This window comes from Schistocerca nitens, chromosome 1 (genome assembly GCF_023898315.1).
Source record: "Schistocerca nitens isolate TAMUIC-IGC-003100 chromosome 1, iqSchNite1.1, whole genome shotgun sequence".
Taxonomy (NCBI): Eukaryota; Metazoa; Arthropoda; class Insecta; order Orthoptera; family Acrididae; genus Schistocerca; species Schistocerca nitens.
The window spans coordinates 630,485,946-630,503,342 of NC_064614.1; the positions used below are offsets into that span (position 1 = coordinate 630,485,946).

The 17,397-nt window shown below is 46.4% G+C and overlaps 1 protein-coding gene across 1 annotated transcript in view; it reads right to left on the bottom strand.

Moving 5' to 3' along the window:
- The window catches only part of LOC126191751 (cadherin-89D), a 410,787-nt gene that overhangs the window by 90,129 nt on the left and 303,261 nt on the right, over window positions 1-17,397 (bottom strand). The window contains exons 10-14 of the mRNA XM_049932553.1: window positions 16,559-16,819; window positions 9,235-9,267; window positions 8,076-8,217; window positions 4,329-4,506; window positions 1,478-1,736 (exon numbers count right to left, since the gene is read on the bottom strand). Coding sequence (XP_049788510.1) covers window positions 1,478-1,736; window positions 4,329-4,506; window positions 8,076-8,217; window positions 9,235-9,267; window positions 16,559-16,819 — 873 coding nt within the window. The remainder of the gene's footprint in view (window positions 1-1,477; window positions 1,737-4,328; window positions 4,507-8,075; window positions 8,218-9,234; window positions 9,268-16,558; window positions 16,820-17,397) is intronic.

Sequence of the window (17,397 nt, forward strand, 5' to 3'; positions counted from 1 at the left end):
TGTATGGAATGCCGGTGCGACGTGCGACTGCACGAGCGATGACTTACCCGTGCATAGACGAACCCGCTACAGTCTCCATTTCTTCCTGAACTGTCTCAGTAGCATTACGCCTTGTGCTACAACGTGGTCTATCGTCTAAAGAACCCGTGGCTTCGAACTTCGAAATCATTCTCGCCACAGCTGCATTTGTCAACGGACCTTTGCGCGTTCGAATCCCCTTCCTATAGCGATAGGATCGTAACGCTGAACTAGCACATTCCCTATTCTGATAATACAGCTTCACTAAAAACGCCTTTTGAGGTAACGTCAACACGCTGCGACTGCTGGCGCATCTGATTCTCTCTCTCATTACAGCTCCTTTTGTACACGATTGTCATGAGCAGTCACTGACGTTTTGCTGTCCAGCGGCATCTGTCGGACATTTTGTGAACTTTTTTTTGTTCTAATAAAAGCCCATGTCATTCCAAGTATGTGTGTCAATTTTTAACTCTCTATCTACATTTTTCCGTGGTTTATTCACATTTCAAATTTATACTGACTTTTTGATCACCCGATATGTTCTAAAATCCTGCTGCATATCGAGGATATTAGTATGAGGTATGGGTTAAACACATTAAGGGTCCTATAAGCATTGTATTCATTACTTTTAATTGCATTACGCAGAAAAAAATAATAAAAAAGCATTTAAACAAATATGATACAGCTCAAACGTGAAAAAGTAAACAGCTTTTTCAAGGATTTCAAACAGACATCGGCGGCTGTTTTAGATAGAATTTTAAATCAAGGTATCTTTTTTTCTCAGTGATCCGATTCTGATGAAATAAAGACCGTACTTTCACCCAAGCCACGCTCAAGCTACTTGTGAAAACACCGTCTAGCAGTCTTGGAGATTAGCGTGTTCGAACAGGGATAGATACAAACACGATAGTTTTAGCTATAACTTTAAATTGCGATATCTTCTTTTCTGGGATCCGGTTTTGATTAAATGTAGGCGTTATGTTGCCCCAAGCTGCATTAAAATTACCTGTGAAAACCCCTTAAAAATTGTCCAATAACTTTGGAGATTAGCGTGTTCACACAAACAGAAAGACACGACGGTTTCACAGTTTTATTGGGAGTGTAGGAGAGATCCGTGTTTGACAGTTGTCTGATTTAGACTAAGAAAACATTTTTTTTTATTAGACCAGTCCTTTTCAAAAATGTTCAAATGTATGTGAAATGTTATGGGTTTTAACTGCTATGGTCATCAGTCCCTCAGCTTACACACTACTTAACCTAAATATCCTAAGGACAAACACACGCACCCATGCCCGAGGGAAGACTCGAACCTCCGCCGGTACCAGCCGCACAGTCCATGACTACAGCGCCTCAGACCGCTCGGCTAAGCCCGCGCGGCCCAGTCTTTATGTTACTATTTGTAGTGCAACTGTCTCGGTGCTCGGGACGTCGGTCCCTGTGTCTGTGGCAGTGTGGCTACCTGGTAGACGGCGGCGATGCCCCTGGAGGTCTCGGCGAGCGCGGTCAGGTGGAAGACGTCCTGGCGCTCGCGGTCGAGCGGCCTCTGCGCCAGCAGCGAGCCGTCGGCCCCCACAACCAGGCTGCGCGCCGCCTCCTCGTGCCCGTTGGCCAGCGTGTAGCGCACCTCCGCCCCCAGTACTGCCTCCTGCGCCGGGGGCGGCAGCTGCCCCACCACCGACGCCGGCTGGTTCTCCAGTACGTGCAGCTCCACTTCCCGCCTACAGAACAACGCAGAAACAACAATTCATCACTACGTTACTCATAACACACTTTGCACTGAGGTGACAAAAGTCATGCGATACCGCCTCGGACCTCCTTTTCCCCGGTATAGAGCAGCAACGTGACGTGGCGTGCACTCAACAAGTCGGTGGCTGTCGCCTTCAGAAGCACTGGACCGTGCTGTCTCTATAGCCGTCCATAACTGTGAAAGTGTTGCCGGTGCAGGATTTTGTGCGCAAACTGGTCTCTCGAGTATGTCCCAGCAATATTTTGATGGGAGCCATGTCGGACGACGTTGGTGGCGAAATCATTCGCTAAAACTGTCAGGAACACTTCAAATACAGGGTGATCAAAAAGTCTGTATAAATTTGAAAACTTAATAAACCACGGAATAATGTAGATAGAGAGGTAAAAATTGACACACATGCTTGGAATGACATGGGGTTTTATTAGAACCAGAAAAAACACCCCATATTGCTAGACGCGTGAAAGATCTCTTCTGCGCGTCGTTTGGTGATGATTGTGTGCTCATCCGCCACTTTCGTCATGCTTGGTCTCCCAGGTCCCCAGACCTCAGTCCGTGCGATTATTGGCTTTAGGGTTACCTGAAGTCGCAAGTGTATCGTGATCGACCGACATATCTAGGGATGCCGAAATACAACATCCGACGCCAATGCCTCACCATAACTCCGGACATGCTTTACAGTGCTGTTCACAACATTATTCATCGACTACAGCTGTTGTTGAGGAATGATGGTGGACATATTGAGTATTACATGTAAAGAACATCATCTTTGCTTTGTCTTACTTTGTTGTGCTAATTATTGCTATTCTGATCAGATGAAGCGCCATCTGTCGGACATTTTTTGAACGTTTGTATTTTTTTTTCTAATAAAACCCCATGTCATTCCAAGCATGCGTGTCAATTTGTACCTCTCTATCTACATTATTCCTGGATTTATTCAGTTTTCAAATTTATACTGACTTTTTGATCACCCGGTACATTCCCACTAACTTGCAGAATATTTAATACTGAATTTTGTGGTGGCTCGTAACCGCACATACGCAAGTATTCCGCAAGCGGATCTACATCTACATAACTGCTCTGCAATTCGAGCTTTAAGTGCCTGGCAGAGGGTTCATCCAACCAACATCAGACTACTGTTCCATTCCCGAACGCGCTCGAAAAGGGAACAGTTTATTTTTTCCGTGCGAGATCCTACTTCTATTATTTTACTACGGTTATCATTTCTCCCTATATCGGTGGGCGATAACAGAATATTTTCGCATTCCGAGAAGGAAGTCGGTGACTGTAGCTTCGTGAAAAGATCTTGTCTCAACGAAAAACACCTTTGTTTTAAAGATAGCCATGCCAACTCACGTATCATATTAGCGACACCATGTCCCCTATTTCGCAACAGAACAAAATGAGCTGCCCTTCTTCCAAATTTTTTGACATTATCCATCAATTCTGTCTGGCAAGAATCCCATACCGTCCAGCAATTTTAAAAGAAAGAGGTCGGAGGACGGTAAAGCACAATCGGAGCTGTCTCCATACTCCATTTGTCGCATCTGCTAAGTGTTCTGCCAGTGAAATGCAGTCTTTAGTTCGATCCCCCATAACATTTTATGTGTGATCCAATTTCAGTTATTCGTAATTGTCATTCCTTGTTGCTTCATCGAACTGACAGCCTTTAAATTTGCGCTATTTGTCGTTTGATTGCGCAATTTCTACATTTCGCACCATTCGGATATTCTGTCTAAATCTTTTTGCAGATCTTTTTGATAATCTGATGATTTTACTAGACGTTAAATGTCAGCTTCATCTGCAGTCTTAGAGTGCTGCTCAGATTGTCTCCTGAATAGTTTATATAGAGCAGCAATTTATATATATCAGTAACAACAGAGGGACTATAACACCTCGCGATTTTTCATCAATAACCACGAACTGTGACACTGATGACAGCAAATCGCAGTCGTACAGCTGCGTCGATACTACATAGACACGCAATTTGATTTAAAACCTGCGCGTGAGTGATGGTATCAAAAGAATTCCGGAAATATAGAAATATCGACTCAATTGGAGACCCGCTGTCGATGACAGTCTTAGCTTCATGTGAATAAAGAGCCAGTTCTGTTTTACAAGAACGATATTTCCTGCATCGGTACTCTGTGTCACAAGACCGTTTTCTTCGAGCTGATTCGTAATGTTTGAAAACAATATATGTCCTAAGACTCTATCAAAAATTGATGTTAGTGATATGGATCTGTAATTCAACTGATTAATTACAAATGTTCAAAAGTGTGTGAATTTCTAAGGGACCAAACTGCTGAGGTCATCCGTCCCTAGTCTTACACACTACTTAAAGTAATGTAAACTAACTTATGCTAAGAACAACGCCCACACCCATGCCCGAGGGAGGACTCGAACCTCCTGCGGGAGGGGCCGCGCAGTCCGTGACATGGCGCCGCAGACCGCTCGGCCACTCCGTGCGGCGATTAATTACAACTCCTTTCTTGTGTATTTGTGTGACCTGTGCAACTTTCGACTCCTTAGCTTGACACGTGAGTATGGAGGTGCTGTCACTCACTTGATGTCTTGCGGCTGCGCCCCGTCCAGCTTGACGACGTGTATGGTGACGTTGGTGACGAGCGCCACGTCCGGGTCGGCCGCCACCACCGCCTCGAAGTCGTACAGCGTGGGCGCGTACTTGCCGATCTCGTCCACCACGCTGATCACGCCCGACCGCTCCTCCACCGCGAAGGGCACTGCGGCAGCCAAGGCAAGCCCTGATACTTCACAACAAGGTCACTGGCATATTAGTGCTCCACACAAAAATTTAGCTGCTACACATAAACACACCATACAAAACATTAGTCATCTGTATGAGACGCCATTCTAATACCCTGTGACACCAGCCTTCATAACGCCATGAACTCGGCCAGGAGAGGAGTCCCCAAGTTTCTTCAAGTGAGCCACATCCAGTTAAAGCCATTTATTTATTATTATACCTGGAGGAGCTACCGCCCGCCCCCGGTAGCTGAGTCGTCAGTGCGACAGAATGTCAATCCCAAGGGGCCCAGGTTTGATTCCCGGCTGGGTCGGAGATTTTCTCCGCTCAGGGACTAGGTGTTGTATTGTCCTAATCATCATAATTTTATCCCCATCGACGCACAAGTGGCGGAAATGGCGTCAAATCGAAAGACTTGCACCAGGCGAACGGTCTACCCGACGGGAGGCCCTAGTCACACGACCTTTACATTTGCAGAGCTACTAAACTGCGAGGACCTTGATTGTCACGTTACTCCCAAATAGTCCCAGACGTTTTTTTCAAGATTAAGATCTTGGTAGTTTAACGGACCAGTCGGCTTGTGGTAGGGTGCCTGAGTGTTCGTCAAACCAGAAATATATGCGTGCAGCCCGACAAACACGGCTTGTGTCGTACTGGAAAACCGCTGTCTCTAAAGCGTATTCGTCGTGAACAAGTAGAAGAACGAGCAACATTTCGTCAAAGAGAATGTTCAAAAGCCGGCCGCGGTGGCCGTGCGGTTCTAGGCGCTGCAGTCCGGACCGCGGGACTGCTACGGTCGCAGGTTCGAATCCTGCCTCGGGCATGGATGTGTGTGATGTCCTTAGGTTAGTTAGGTTTAAGTAGTTCTAAGCTCTAGGGGACTGATGACCTAAGATGTTAACTCCCATAGTGCTCAGAGCCATTTGAACCATTTTGAATGTTCAAATAAACATCCTTCTTCGTGTTCACAGTAACATCAGTGAATGAGGTCCAGTTAATGGTACGAAAAACATTCCAAAATATTATACAACCATATGTGATATAAATTACACCCTCTACAAACTTCAGGTTAAACGCCTCACTGGGCCATCGATGCATTCGCCGTTCTGCATCATTAAGAAAGAGATGAAATACAGACTTGGCGGACCACACTAGCGCTACCAGTCATTTGCTGTGCAGATTCTATGTTGTCTGGCCCATTGAACACATACGGCTTTGGTAAATAAGAATATACGGCAGCTATGACAGCGTGTTGTAAGATTTTCATTTTACAACACGAGATCTTGGCTGCCGCATATTCTTATTTACCAAATATCATGTGCAACATACAGCTTTATGTTCGACTTTGAGCAACGTCTTTCGCGAGCTTCCACACTACAATTTCCATAGCATCCAATTTTCTTCGCAGTGTTCCCCAGTCAACTGGCTGACATGTACCGGCAATGACTGACAGCAGAATTTCCCGTCTGATTTAAAACAGTCAGTCGGACTAACTTTGTAGCCTTTCTTATCATTTCCAGAAAATATTGGACACTAAACAATTTACACAGTGCAACAGACATCATCACATTTTATATTTGTATTTACTGAGTACTTGAAAAAGTGAAAATGTGTTCTAGCTATGCCCTATGAGAGTATAATTTCAGTTTTAATCTTGGTGCAAAGTTTCATTGTCAATCGGCGCAACTTGAGACAAGTCTTTAAAAATCAGAGAATTTTTCCGATATCTAATGCTCTGGGTATATTCAGATCGCGCCAGGAGGCAATCAAGTGTTAATAAGAAATAAAAACAAAAAGTGTTAAATCAGTACAGCAGGTTTACTTTCAAATAATAAAATATTTGTATCGACCTGGCACTGTACAACTCATGTCACTGTCCCCAGAAGCTTTCTTCACAACCAAAGCAATTAATATACTTATATGGATATGGTGTCTGTTCTTTCTGACATGTCCTAAGGAACAGACACCATATCCATATAAGTATATAGTTCTGGCAATACCGGCCATGACTTTCCTCTTCTGTGCGGATGCACACATATTTACCCGAACTCTTACAGGACTTGGTAAGAATGTCATCCACGAATAATGAGTGTGTTGGGTAGGGACACTACGAATGTAGTGTGTGGACGTATAAGTTGAGAATGTAGGTCTTGCGGGAGACGTGTGGGAGATAGTCCCTGCAGTCGCACTATACTCTGTGCCCTCGGTGGCTCAGATGGATAGAGCGTCTGGCATGTAAGCAGGAGCTCCCGGGTTTGAGTCCCGGTCGGGGCACACATTTTCTCCTGTCCCCGTTGATATATATCAACGCCAGTCAGCAGCTGAAGGTATTAATATATAATTCTAATAACGAAATTAATGGATAATCACAAGTCGAAGAGCTCGTAGGAAAGTTGGAAAAACAACTGAAATACTAACTACGAATCACACGAGTAATAAAACTGTTACTTCTAGTACAAAAGAATCCAAATAGGTGCAACAGCAGCCATTTGAAACAAACGTGGTAAGTGGTACAAAGATACTGTGACTGGTAAAAAGATACCCTCATGGAATGAACCGGTTGTCATAGACAAGAGATACTATAATTTTAAACATAATTGTTTTTCAGCAACTGTATACTAGATCCAACATACGATTATACAACCAATAGATTGCAAATAACTGTTCGGTACATTGATCTAGGTTTAGACATCTACTAAAGGTGTCTGCATAGATTAGATGTTCTTCCTAGATAGGCACACGTAGCAAAGGTTGGAACGTGTTTAATTTTATTTTTGACTTGAGCACACCTGCTCTAAATTCTGACCATTGTTTTTTCGCAATGTAATTTTACGTTTTCTCAAAATTTCATTCTGATGAAAACACCCTTAGTAGGTGTCATTGTACCGAACAGTTATTTGCAAACGGTTGCCTGTATTATCCAATGTTGCCACTGTTATTACGTCATTTGACGTATCAGCGACTGCTACACCATTCCTTCGAGACACGTTGGAAACTCCTAGTTTACACACCGACGAAGCGGATAATTTTATTCACGGCGTAGCCATGGCAGTTGCGCTGATTGCATACAGCCCACTGGCAAAAACACATCACTTTACTGCCGTATGAAGTGACGAAAGGTCACATGACTGCCTGGTAGTTTCCCTACCTGAGGTCTCAAAGAGCATAAAACAGATACCTATGTTTTCACCCCTATCCGATGGAGGAGTCGCTATCAATAGTAAAACGCTGGTGCAAGAGACCCTATGAAGAAGTTCCTAATTTAAACTGCGACGATGGCACTGAATCTGGTGATTAAGAACATTACGGCACTGCTTATGCTTCAGTTTCTACTCAAATTCTGCTAATTCGGAAAAGAAAAATTTGAAAATAAGGGAGTCAATTCACAAAATCGGCAAATCAAACACGTCTCAGAAACCACACCTGTTCACATTAGTCACAAGCGACATTGAGTAAAATGACGGGAACGCCGTTAAGAGAGTTAGTTAGAACTGTTGAATAGATGGTAAAGTGCGCAGTAGCCTTGGACCGGCCTAGAAAACTCACCGCCCTGGTGGAAGCTGTGCAGCAGGTCGAAGACGGCGGAGCGGGCGTCGACGGCGGCGTTGGTGCGCAGCTGCCCCACGCTGGTGCCCACGGGCACCGTGCTGCCCACCCAGAACTCGTACGGCGCGCCCACGAAGTCCGGCTCCGTGCTGCTCTCCGTCCCTGCACATCAGTAAGCCGCACTCAGCGTCCAATAGGGCACGCTACAGCCTAACAGTACGCCTGCCACTTCCTTGTTGTAAACCTGTCCCATTGGCCGTGGCACCTCCTCGAGCTATGTAGTAAGAGGCCCCGTTTGTTCCACAGCCAAAGACGCTCCCATGGAAAGAGCTGGGTCGCTGTCACGCGTTGGTTATCAGTCAACATTCCCTATCGCAGGTCAAATCAGGGACAGAACACGGCAAGTGCCATAACCCGATTTCCCAGAAATTTCGTCCACTGGAAGAGGGTCAAAATAAGCGTGCATCTTCTGAAATTGGAGTCTTCGAGCAACAGATGGTTGAGACTAAATTTGTTTCTAGCTAAGGACAAGATTTCGACTAAATTACTTCCGTTTTTCCTTGACAATAGCAACTAAAAACCGGAAAGGTAACACTTCTCACAAAACTCAATTAACTATTGCTTTTACGTTGCTCTCATTATGACATAATTACGTTCCGACAACCAAACAGCGTCGTTACACACTTTTTTTCTCTTCTTTATTGTGATTTCATGTCAGCGGCACAACCCGCCGCTCTTCAGCAGAGTGACATGACAGCTAAAAAAAGAAGAAAATTATACATATAAAGGCGATAAAAAGGTGGACATAAAAACAGAGTAAGAGGAGATAATGCAGGTAAAAATACACTGACATGCAAACATTCATGGGGGACAATTAAAAAAGTCGACATAAAGTTAAAAAAAACACACACAGCTGACGATTCGTAGAGCACAAAAGGGCACTGAAGTCACACGCACAGGTTAAAAATTAGCCACAGTATTAAAAACACTCCAGAACAAGACACTTTAAAACCCCTTTAAGAGATGAAGCACACAGGAAGAAGCATAAAACTGCCAGCAGGGACCTGCCGAGGTCCTGGTCATGATGGCGTCACCTACCGCCACCGCTAGGATTCCCCCCCTTCCTTCCTGGCTGTCCTTGCTACTTGCTACCGTGTACAATGTCCTCCTCTCCTCTGGCTTTTACCCCGACCTGTGGAAGACTTCCCGTGTCCTGCCTGGCCTGAGAGGATGGAAAAGGGGGGGGGGGAGAGCAAGGTGCAGCAGGGGGGGGGGATGCAAAGAATAGGGGAGTCAGGGAGTGCACCAAGAGGCAGGAGACAGGTGGGGCGGGAGATGAAGAGTTACGACAAGGTAGGAGGCGGCAGACAATATACAGGGTGCAGATGTGTTCAAGGAAAAGGAGAAGGCAGGGAAAGGGGATGAGGTCGTAGAGGATGCGCATGGGCGGATGCAGAAGGCAAGGTGGAGTGCATGGCATTCGAGGATTCGGAAGGCTTTATAGAACCTGGTAGGGGCGGAAATCCAAGCAATGCTGGCATAACAAAGTATGGGGCAGATCAAGGATTTTTAGATGTGAAGACTGGTGGAAGGATGCACTCCCCATGTCTGGCCAGACAGGAGTTTTAGGAGGCAGAGTCTGTTGTGAGCTTTGTGTTGGATTGTAAGGAGATGCTGAGTCCAGGTGAGGTGGCGGTCGAGTGTGAGGCCAAGGTATTTGAGGATAGGAGTGAGGTGGATAGGATGGCCATAAATGGTGAGGTAGAAATCATGGAGATGGAAGTGGCGGGTGGCGCGGCCTATGATGATCGCCTGGGTCTTTGAGGGGTTTATACAGAGGAACCACTGGTTGCACCAAGTGGTGAACTGTCAAGGTGGGTCTGGAGGGTACGTTGGGACCGTTGAAGGGTAGGATAAAGGGCTAGGAAGGCGGTGTCATCAGCAAACTGGAGGAGATGAACAGGTTGGGGAGGTTTGAGCATATCCACAGTGTACAGGAAATAGAGGAGAGGGGAAAGGACAGAGCCTTGGGGCAAACCAGCGGAGGGATAGAAGGTAGGAGAATTGGAATTGTGGATAGTGACACAGGAGGGATGACGGGAGAGGAAGGAAGCAACGAGATGGACGAAATTGATAGGGCGAGCATAGGTCTGGAGTTTGAAGACGAGCCCGGGATGCCAGACACGGTCATAGGCGTTGTGGAGGTCAAGGGAAACAAAGATAGAGGAGCGACAGGAGGTAAGTTGGAGGGAAAGAAGATTGGTAAGGTTAAGGAGCTGGTCGTCGGCTGAGAAGGAAGGCCGGAAGCCACACTGGGTAAGGGGAAGGAGGTGGTGCTGGTTAAGGTGGCGGTGAATACGGCGGGAGAGGATAATCTCGAAGACCTTACTGAACACGGATGTGAGGCAGATGGGACGATAGGAAGACGTATCAGAGGGGGGTTTGTTAGGTTTAGGGAACAGTAGGACACGGGAAGTCTTCCACAGGTCAAGGTGGAGAGGAGGACATTGTACAGGGTAGCAAGGACAGTCAGGAAGGATGGGGGGTGGGGGGGATTCCTTGAGGTGGCGGTGTGTGACGCCATCATGACCAGAGGCGGTGTTGCGTTTGGAGCGGAGGACGAGTGTGATGTCGTGTGCGGTGATGGGTCGTTACACACTAGCAGGTTTTACTCTCCACGGCTTTAGTAGACACAAATAAGACGTTATTCACCTCGGCCATAACACTGAACGGCATTATGTCTGAGTTATGATTCGTTAAGATACGAGAGGTGTTCAATAAGTAATGCAACACGTTTGTTTTCTCGGCCAATTTTGGTTGACAAAGTGCTAAATTTTGTGTGGAACATCAGGGAAAATTGCCGCTTCAGCCCCTAAAGTTTCATGTAGTTCCGATAGGTGGCGGCACTATACGTAACGTCTGTAGCGGAGGTGCGTTCCGAGCAGAGAGCTGTCATCGAGTTTCTTTTGGCGCAAAACCAGCACATCGTAGATATTCATAGGCGGTTGCAGAATGTCTACAGAGACCTGGCAGAGAACAAAAGTACGGTGAGTCGTTGGGCGAGGCATGTGTCATCATCGCAAGAAGGTCGCGCAAACCCGTTCGATCTCCCGCGCACATCTGTGACTCCTGCCAAGTTGGAACGCGCAGACAACGTGCAGACACTCTCATTCGAGGTTATCGACAGATCACAATCAAACAGGTCGCTGCTCAAGTGGACGTCTCTGTTGGTTGTGCTGATACTTTCACTCACCAGTTAGGGCACTCAAAGATGTGCACTCCCGGCATTTCTCGCCGCCTAACAGAAGACCATACAAAGCAACGTGGGACCATCTGCGCGGAATTGCTAACGTGCTGTGAGGCTAATGGAGACAGTTTTTTGTCGAACACTGTCACAGTCGATGAAACGTGGGTTCATCACTTCGAACCGAAAACAAAACGGTAATTCATGGAGTGACGTCCCACCACATCTCCTCCGAAGAATAAGGTCAAAATCGCACCATCAGCCGGTCTTCTGGGACACTGAACGCGTTATTCTGTTTGAAGTCCTCCATACTGACCCAACGACCAACTCTGAAGTGCATTGTGCTACCCTCAGGAAATTGAAGAAATGGTTTCGGCGTATTCGTCGTCATGTACATGCAAACGAACTTCTTCTCCATGACAACGCAATGCCAGAGACAAGTCTACTCACGCGAGAAAAGCTCACAAAGCTTCATTGGACTATTCTTCCTCGTCCACCCTACAACCTGGTGCTCTCACCTTCCGACTTGGTCCAATGAAAGATGCACTGCGCGGGAAGCAGTGCGTGAATGATGGAAAGGTTGTTGATGCAGCAACACTTGGCTCCCACGTTGACCAGTAGAGTGGCAACCTGTGAGCATACAGGCCCTCCCAGTAAGATGTAGTAAGGCCGTCGCGTTGAACAGAGATTATATTGAAAAATAGGGGTTTGTAGCCACAGAGTGGGGAATAATAGGTGCATTGGAATCCTGAATAAAACCAAACTGCTTCTAGAAAAAAAAAATATTTTGCATTACTTATCGAACGTGTCTCTTATATTAATGAGCGTGTCCCTCCCACCAAAAGAAGAAGCTTCGTTAAAAGCTCTCGTTTTGCTGGAATCACACTAGCAAGCAAGTGAAAATATTTGACCGTGTCATCTGAAAGTCGTATACCGACACAAAAATGGCGTATTTCTGCTTGGTGCAGAACTTATTCTAAGCCATGTTCCCGTCTACTATCCGACAGTCGTGGCTGACGCCACATTTTAGAAATTCCCTTTTATCTTTGGATTTTAATTAGAATTATGACTTTTATTTGCCTTTGTTTCTGGCGGCATAAGGCCTGCCTTGTAACTCTCCGGTAGGGCTAAGGCAGCTACATACAACTGCCGCCTCGTTACTCTTATGATTATCAGTGATCTTTGATAAAACTATAACTGGAAGTTAAATGTCTAGCCAACGAGCAAAACGGAATTTCAGTCTCCTTATAAGCTACTAACGAACTCTGATTTTCGCAGTTTTGCCCAAAAGTATCACAGGTGGAATATAATAAGCGATTAATGCTAATGCTTCTCAACAGTGTTAGAGATTCGGCAAGAATGAGGAACAGTTTTCAATTCTCCTCTGTCACGATATTGCTTAAAGGCTCATTACGTTAGGCCACGGTTGATTAGGCGGAGTGCCTAGATACCCGCTACCGGTTCTTCAGCTAATGGAGCAGAAAGCCGAGACGCCAGATTAACAGCACCGATAAAGACGCTTTTCACGTTTAAGTAACAGGCGACGAAACAGCCAGCCGCTATAAAAGAAACGGGAACATGAAAGCGAATAACATTTCTGTTCCCTTTAAAAAATAGATTCTTATGTAGCCGACGTTATTAGTAATTTACCTATCTGTATTGTTTTATTTTACTTCCGCGAGATAATGTGACACTTTAAATTACCAAATTCCGTGTATCTCTCGCCTTTTTAAATCGCTGCGGTTTTGTCAACTTCATGCGGATGATGGATGACCTGGCCGCATGACCTGACGTGCGACGCACTGACATGCTGGGGAGGGTGGTCTGCCAGAGACGGATAGGATCCGCGCGACGCGACGGGTTGACGACTGACGCACCAGGCAGCCTGAGTGTGGTTTTTATGCGGTCGTCTGGGTTAATACGGGACTGGTTCCCCAAGTCAGGCTCGAAAACACAGCACACGAACAGTTCAAACGCGGATACAAGCATAACAATGTTTACAGAAACTTTCCATCATTAAAACTGTGTGCCAATCTGGTACACGAACCCAGAACTTTGTATATCGCGGGCAATGTTCTTACGATTCAGCTATCCACACATGACTAAGGAGCTTCATACACAGATTCACTGTTCCCAACATCGCTTTCCTATTCTCCAAACTTCACATAAGAACGCCAGGGACGTGGGTAAACTATTGTTCTGCAATATCTGTTTTTGAAGAAATCGAAAAAGAAAACATTGTTTGAAACACTGACGCAGCATACAGAAAATTCAAAACAGTCTTTGGTGAAATTAATAGCAAGGACGGTAACATTAAGGATGTAATGAGACTTCCACTATTAAATTCAGAGGAGAGAGCGAATAGATGGCCTTTATGAGGGAAGGATTTGTCTAATGGCACGACGGAAGAAGAAGGAGTCGACAGGGAAGAGATGGAGAATTTAGTATTTGAATCAGAATTTAAAGGAGCTTTGGACGACTTAACACAGAAAAAGGAAGAAGAGAGAAATAATATTCGATTGGGATTTCTAAAATCACTGGGAAAAGTGGCAACAAAACGTAGCGGTCGCGTGGTTCCAGACTGTAGCGCCTAGAACCCCTCTGCCATTTCGGCCGGCTTACGATTAAAGATAGTATGCAGAACAGCGCTATATTAAACAAAGCTGAAAATAAAACACTGGTTGATGCATCATTCGTTTGGTTCAGTGAGAAAAAAGAGCATGGCGTTCCGATACCTGCTTCAACCCCGCAGGAAAAGGTGCTACACTTGAACGCAAAGTGGAAAGCTTCTCATGGTGCACACTTTCAGTGACATGTAAAAGTATCAGCGAAATTTTCTAACACAGTTGCGTGTCTTTCATACTGGTGACTAGTTTAGAACTTAGCCTTTCATTTTCAAACCAGACCAGCAGACATGCAGACATGTTCAGCTAACATAACAGTATTACAACAGATATCGTGGTAATCATGTTACATCGTGATAATTCAGCACGTCGAACTGTACACGTTTGTATACAGGGTTATTGGAAATTTCAGTTACAAACTTCGAAGACTTGAACAGGAACCCATGTCCAGAAACGTACCGTTTCCGTTCCGCGATCGTTTCAATTCAGATGTGTAACGCGTCCACGTCTGCTGATGGAAAGAGAAAAAGAATTGTTTATCCTGGTATGCAGTAGGATGACGTGTACTGCGTCAGACGATCACCTAATGTCACTTAGCGTCTGCGTTGCTGCAAGACCTTTTCAAGGCCTGTGCGTCTCCGATACAGTAAACAGACATGCTCCTCGTGTATAGTGAAGATCGAGGTAACGATAGTGCTGCTATGCGGTTGTATCACGAACGTTTTCCGCAACGTAGCGGGGGCCCAAGTTACGCAGCGGCTCCGAGAAACAGGTACTTCAGCGTGAGGAGGCAGGATTGCGGTGCTCCACGGCAACGTCCACGCCCGAACTGCAAGAAGATGTACAGCGTTGCAGTGAAGAGAATCCGCCAACAAGTACTCTAAGAACTGGGTGTTAATAACAGTATCGTCTGAGGCGTTCTACGTGAGCAACAATTACACCCGTACCGTTTACAAAGCGTACACGCTATGGATCCAGCCCATTTTCCACAACGCGTTGCCTACGGCACGTGGTTCCTGCACCGTTCATCGACGCATCGCTGTTTCCACGTTGAGCACAGTTCAGTGATGAATGTAAGTTCACTTGGGACTATGTTCTGAATTAGCGAAACAGCCATGCCTGGACAGATGAAAACCCTCGTGCAACGCCTGTTCTGGGGTTTCAGCACCAGTTTTGTATTAATGTGTAGGAAAGTATTCTGGACGGTTACGTGACTGGGCCACACCTCCTTCCCTCAAACTAACTGGTTCTGCATACTTGATCTTCATGCAAATCATACTGGACCGGTCCTTGGAGCTGTGCCACTGAATATGAGTCAAGAAATGTGGGTTCAGCATGCTGGTGCACCACCTCGATCTCACGTGAGTTCGGAGACTTCTCAGCAAAGGGTATGGTGCAAGATGGATAGGCCGAGGTGGTCCAACCGCGTGGCCACCGCGATCACCGGATTTAACTCCTATGGACTAATTTTGTGGGGTCGGAGGCAAAGTTTAACTTACGAGACTCCTGTAGAAACAGAGGAAGATCTGCTGGTACGATTTTTGGCCGCTGCACTAGAAACTTACGAGACACCAGGTGCAATGGAGAGTGTGCACCAGAACACGGTTCATAGGCACAACGTCTGTAAAAGCGTTGGTAACTTCCACATCGAACCGCTGTTGGAATGCATCCGTACTGTTCTGTACTTATAGTAGCTGGGTTCCTTTTTGTTCTGGAATAACGTAAACACGCAATGTTTAACTGTTAATGGAATCGCCGGCCTGTGTGGCCGTGCGGTTCTATGCGCTTCAGTCTGGAACCGCGTGACCGCTACGGTCGCAGGTTCGAATCCTGCCTCGGGCATGGATGTGTGTGACGTCCTTAGGTTGGTTATGTTTAAGTAGTTCTAAGTTCTAGGGGACTGATGACCTCAGATGTTAACTCTCATAGTGCTCAGAGCCATTTTTTTTGTTAATGGAATCAAATGTGCTTAAGTGATAAATGGATGATTCTTTATGTTTCCTGTCGAACTGTTACCTAAAAATTGTACTGCGCCACGCCTGATTCAATTCCTCAAGCAGAAATGGATGAGTTAAACATCTGAATTGAAGCTGTCAGTACGTTTACGGACACAGGTTACTCCCTTTACGATTCCTAGAAGTTCGTAATAGGAATTTCCGAACACCCTGTATTGTAGCACATAAAGGAGTTTTTGCATTTAGTAGCATCTTTCCGGATTATCCGGACTTTCGGCAATCCAGACTGCTTCCGGCCCCATCTGGTCCGGAAAAACGAAATTTTTGTGTGCATGCTGTTACTTTGAGCTATCAGATTGTGACTCAACACCGTATTCTTCTGACTGGGCACAGACTTCGTCCTGTTTTACTGAGGTGAGGAAACAATTGCGTTGCAGGATGACGATGTTGCGAATTTCGAGCTGTAACGTTTCCTCAGCTGCCAAAATGCAGACTTCGATGTCTCCACCAAGTCTGACTATCGTTGGTAAAATGTGTGGTATCGAAGGGTGTACGTGTGTAGAAGGGCTAACAGCATCTTTTTCGACGTGGTATTATGACAGGCCCCTCGAAATGACGGCATCTGAAGAGAAGCGAGCGTGGCTGACCTGCGCGGCCGACAGGCAGCACGTCCACGGAGACGACGGCGATGCTGAAGCGCCGCTCGCTGGGGTTCTCTGGCTGGTCGGAGGCCTCCACGAAGAGCGCGTGCCGGCCCACGGAGAGGCGCGCGCCCGCGGCCACTGCCACCTCGCCGCTCTGCGCGTCCACCGTGAAGGCGGGCGCCGCGACGCCGCCGCCGCTGCCGTTGGCGCCGCCGGCTGCCTGCACGGCGTACACCACCTGCCCGTTGCGGCCCAGGTCCGCGTCCGTCGCCCACACCTGCAACCCGTCACCGCTGTCACACTCTGCGCGAGGCACGCTAAGAAAAATGTGTAGGGAAATATAAAGGCAACGAGATAACCTCCTCACTCAAAATACACTGTAGTGCCAAAGAAGCTCGTATAGGCATGCGTATTCAAATACAGGCAGAAGACGGTGCGGCGCTGTGGTCGGCAACGCCTATATTAAGACAGCAAGTGGCCGCTGCAGTTGTTACACCGGTTAACGCTGCTACAATAGCAGGTTATCAAGATTTAACTGAGTTTGAACATGGTGTTACAGTCGGCGCACGGGCGATGGCACACAGCATCTCCGAGGTAGCGATGATGTGGGGATTTTCCAGTACGACTATTTCACGAGTGTGTCGTGAGTATCAGGAGTCCAGTAAAACATCAAATCTCCGACATCGCTGCGGCCGGAAAAAGATCCTGTGAGGAGGATACCAACGACGACTAAAGAGAATCGTTCAACGTGACAGAATTGCAACCCTTCCGCAAATTGCTGCAAATTTCAATGCTGGGCCAACAAGTGTCAGCGTGCGAACTATTCAACGAAACATCATCGATATGGGATTTCCG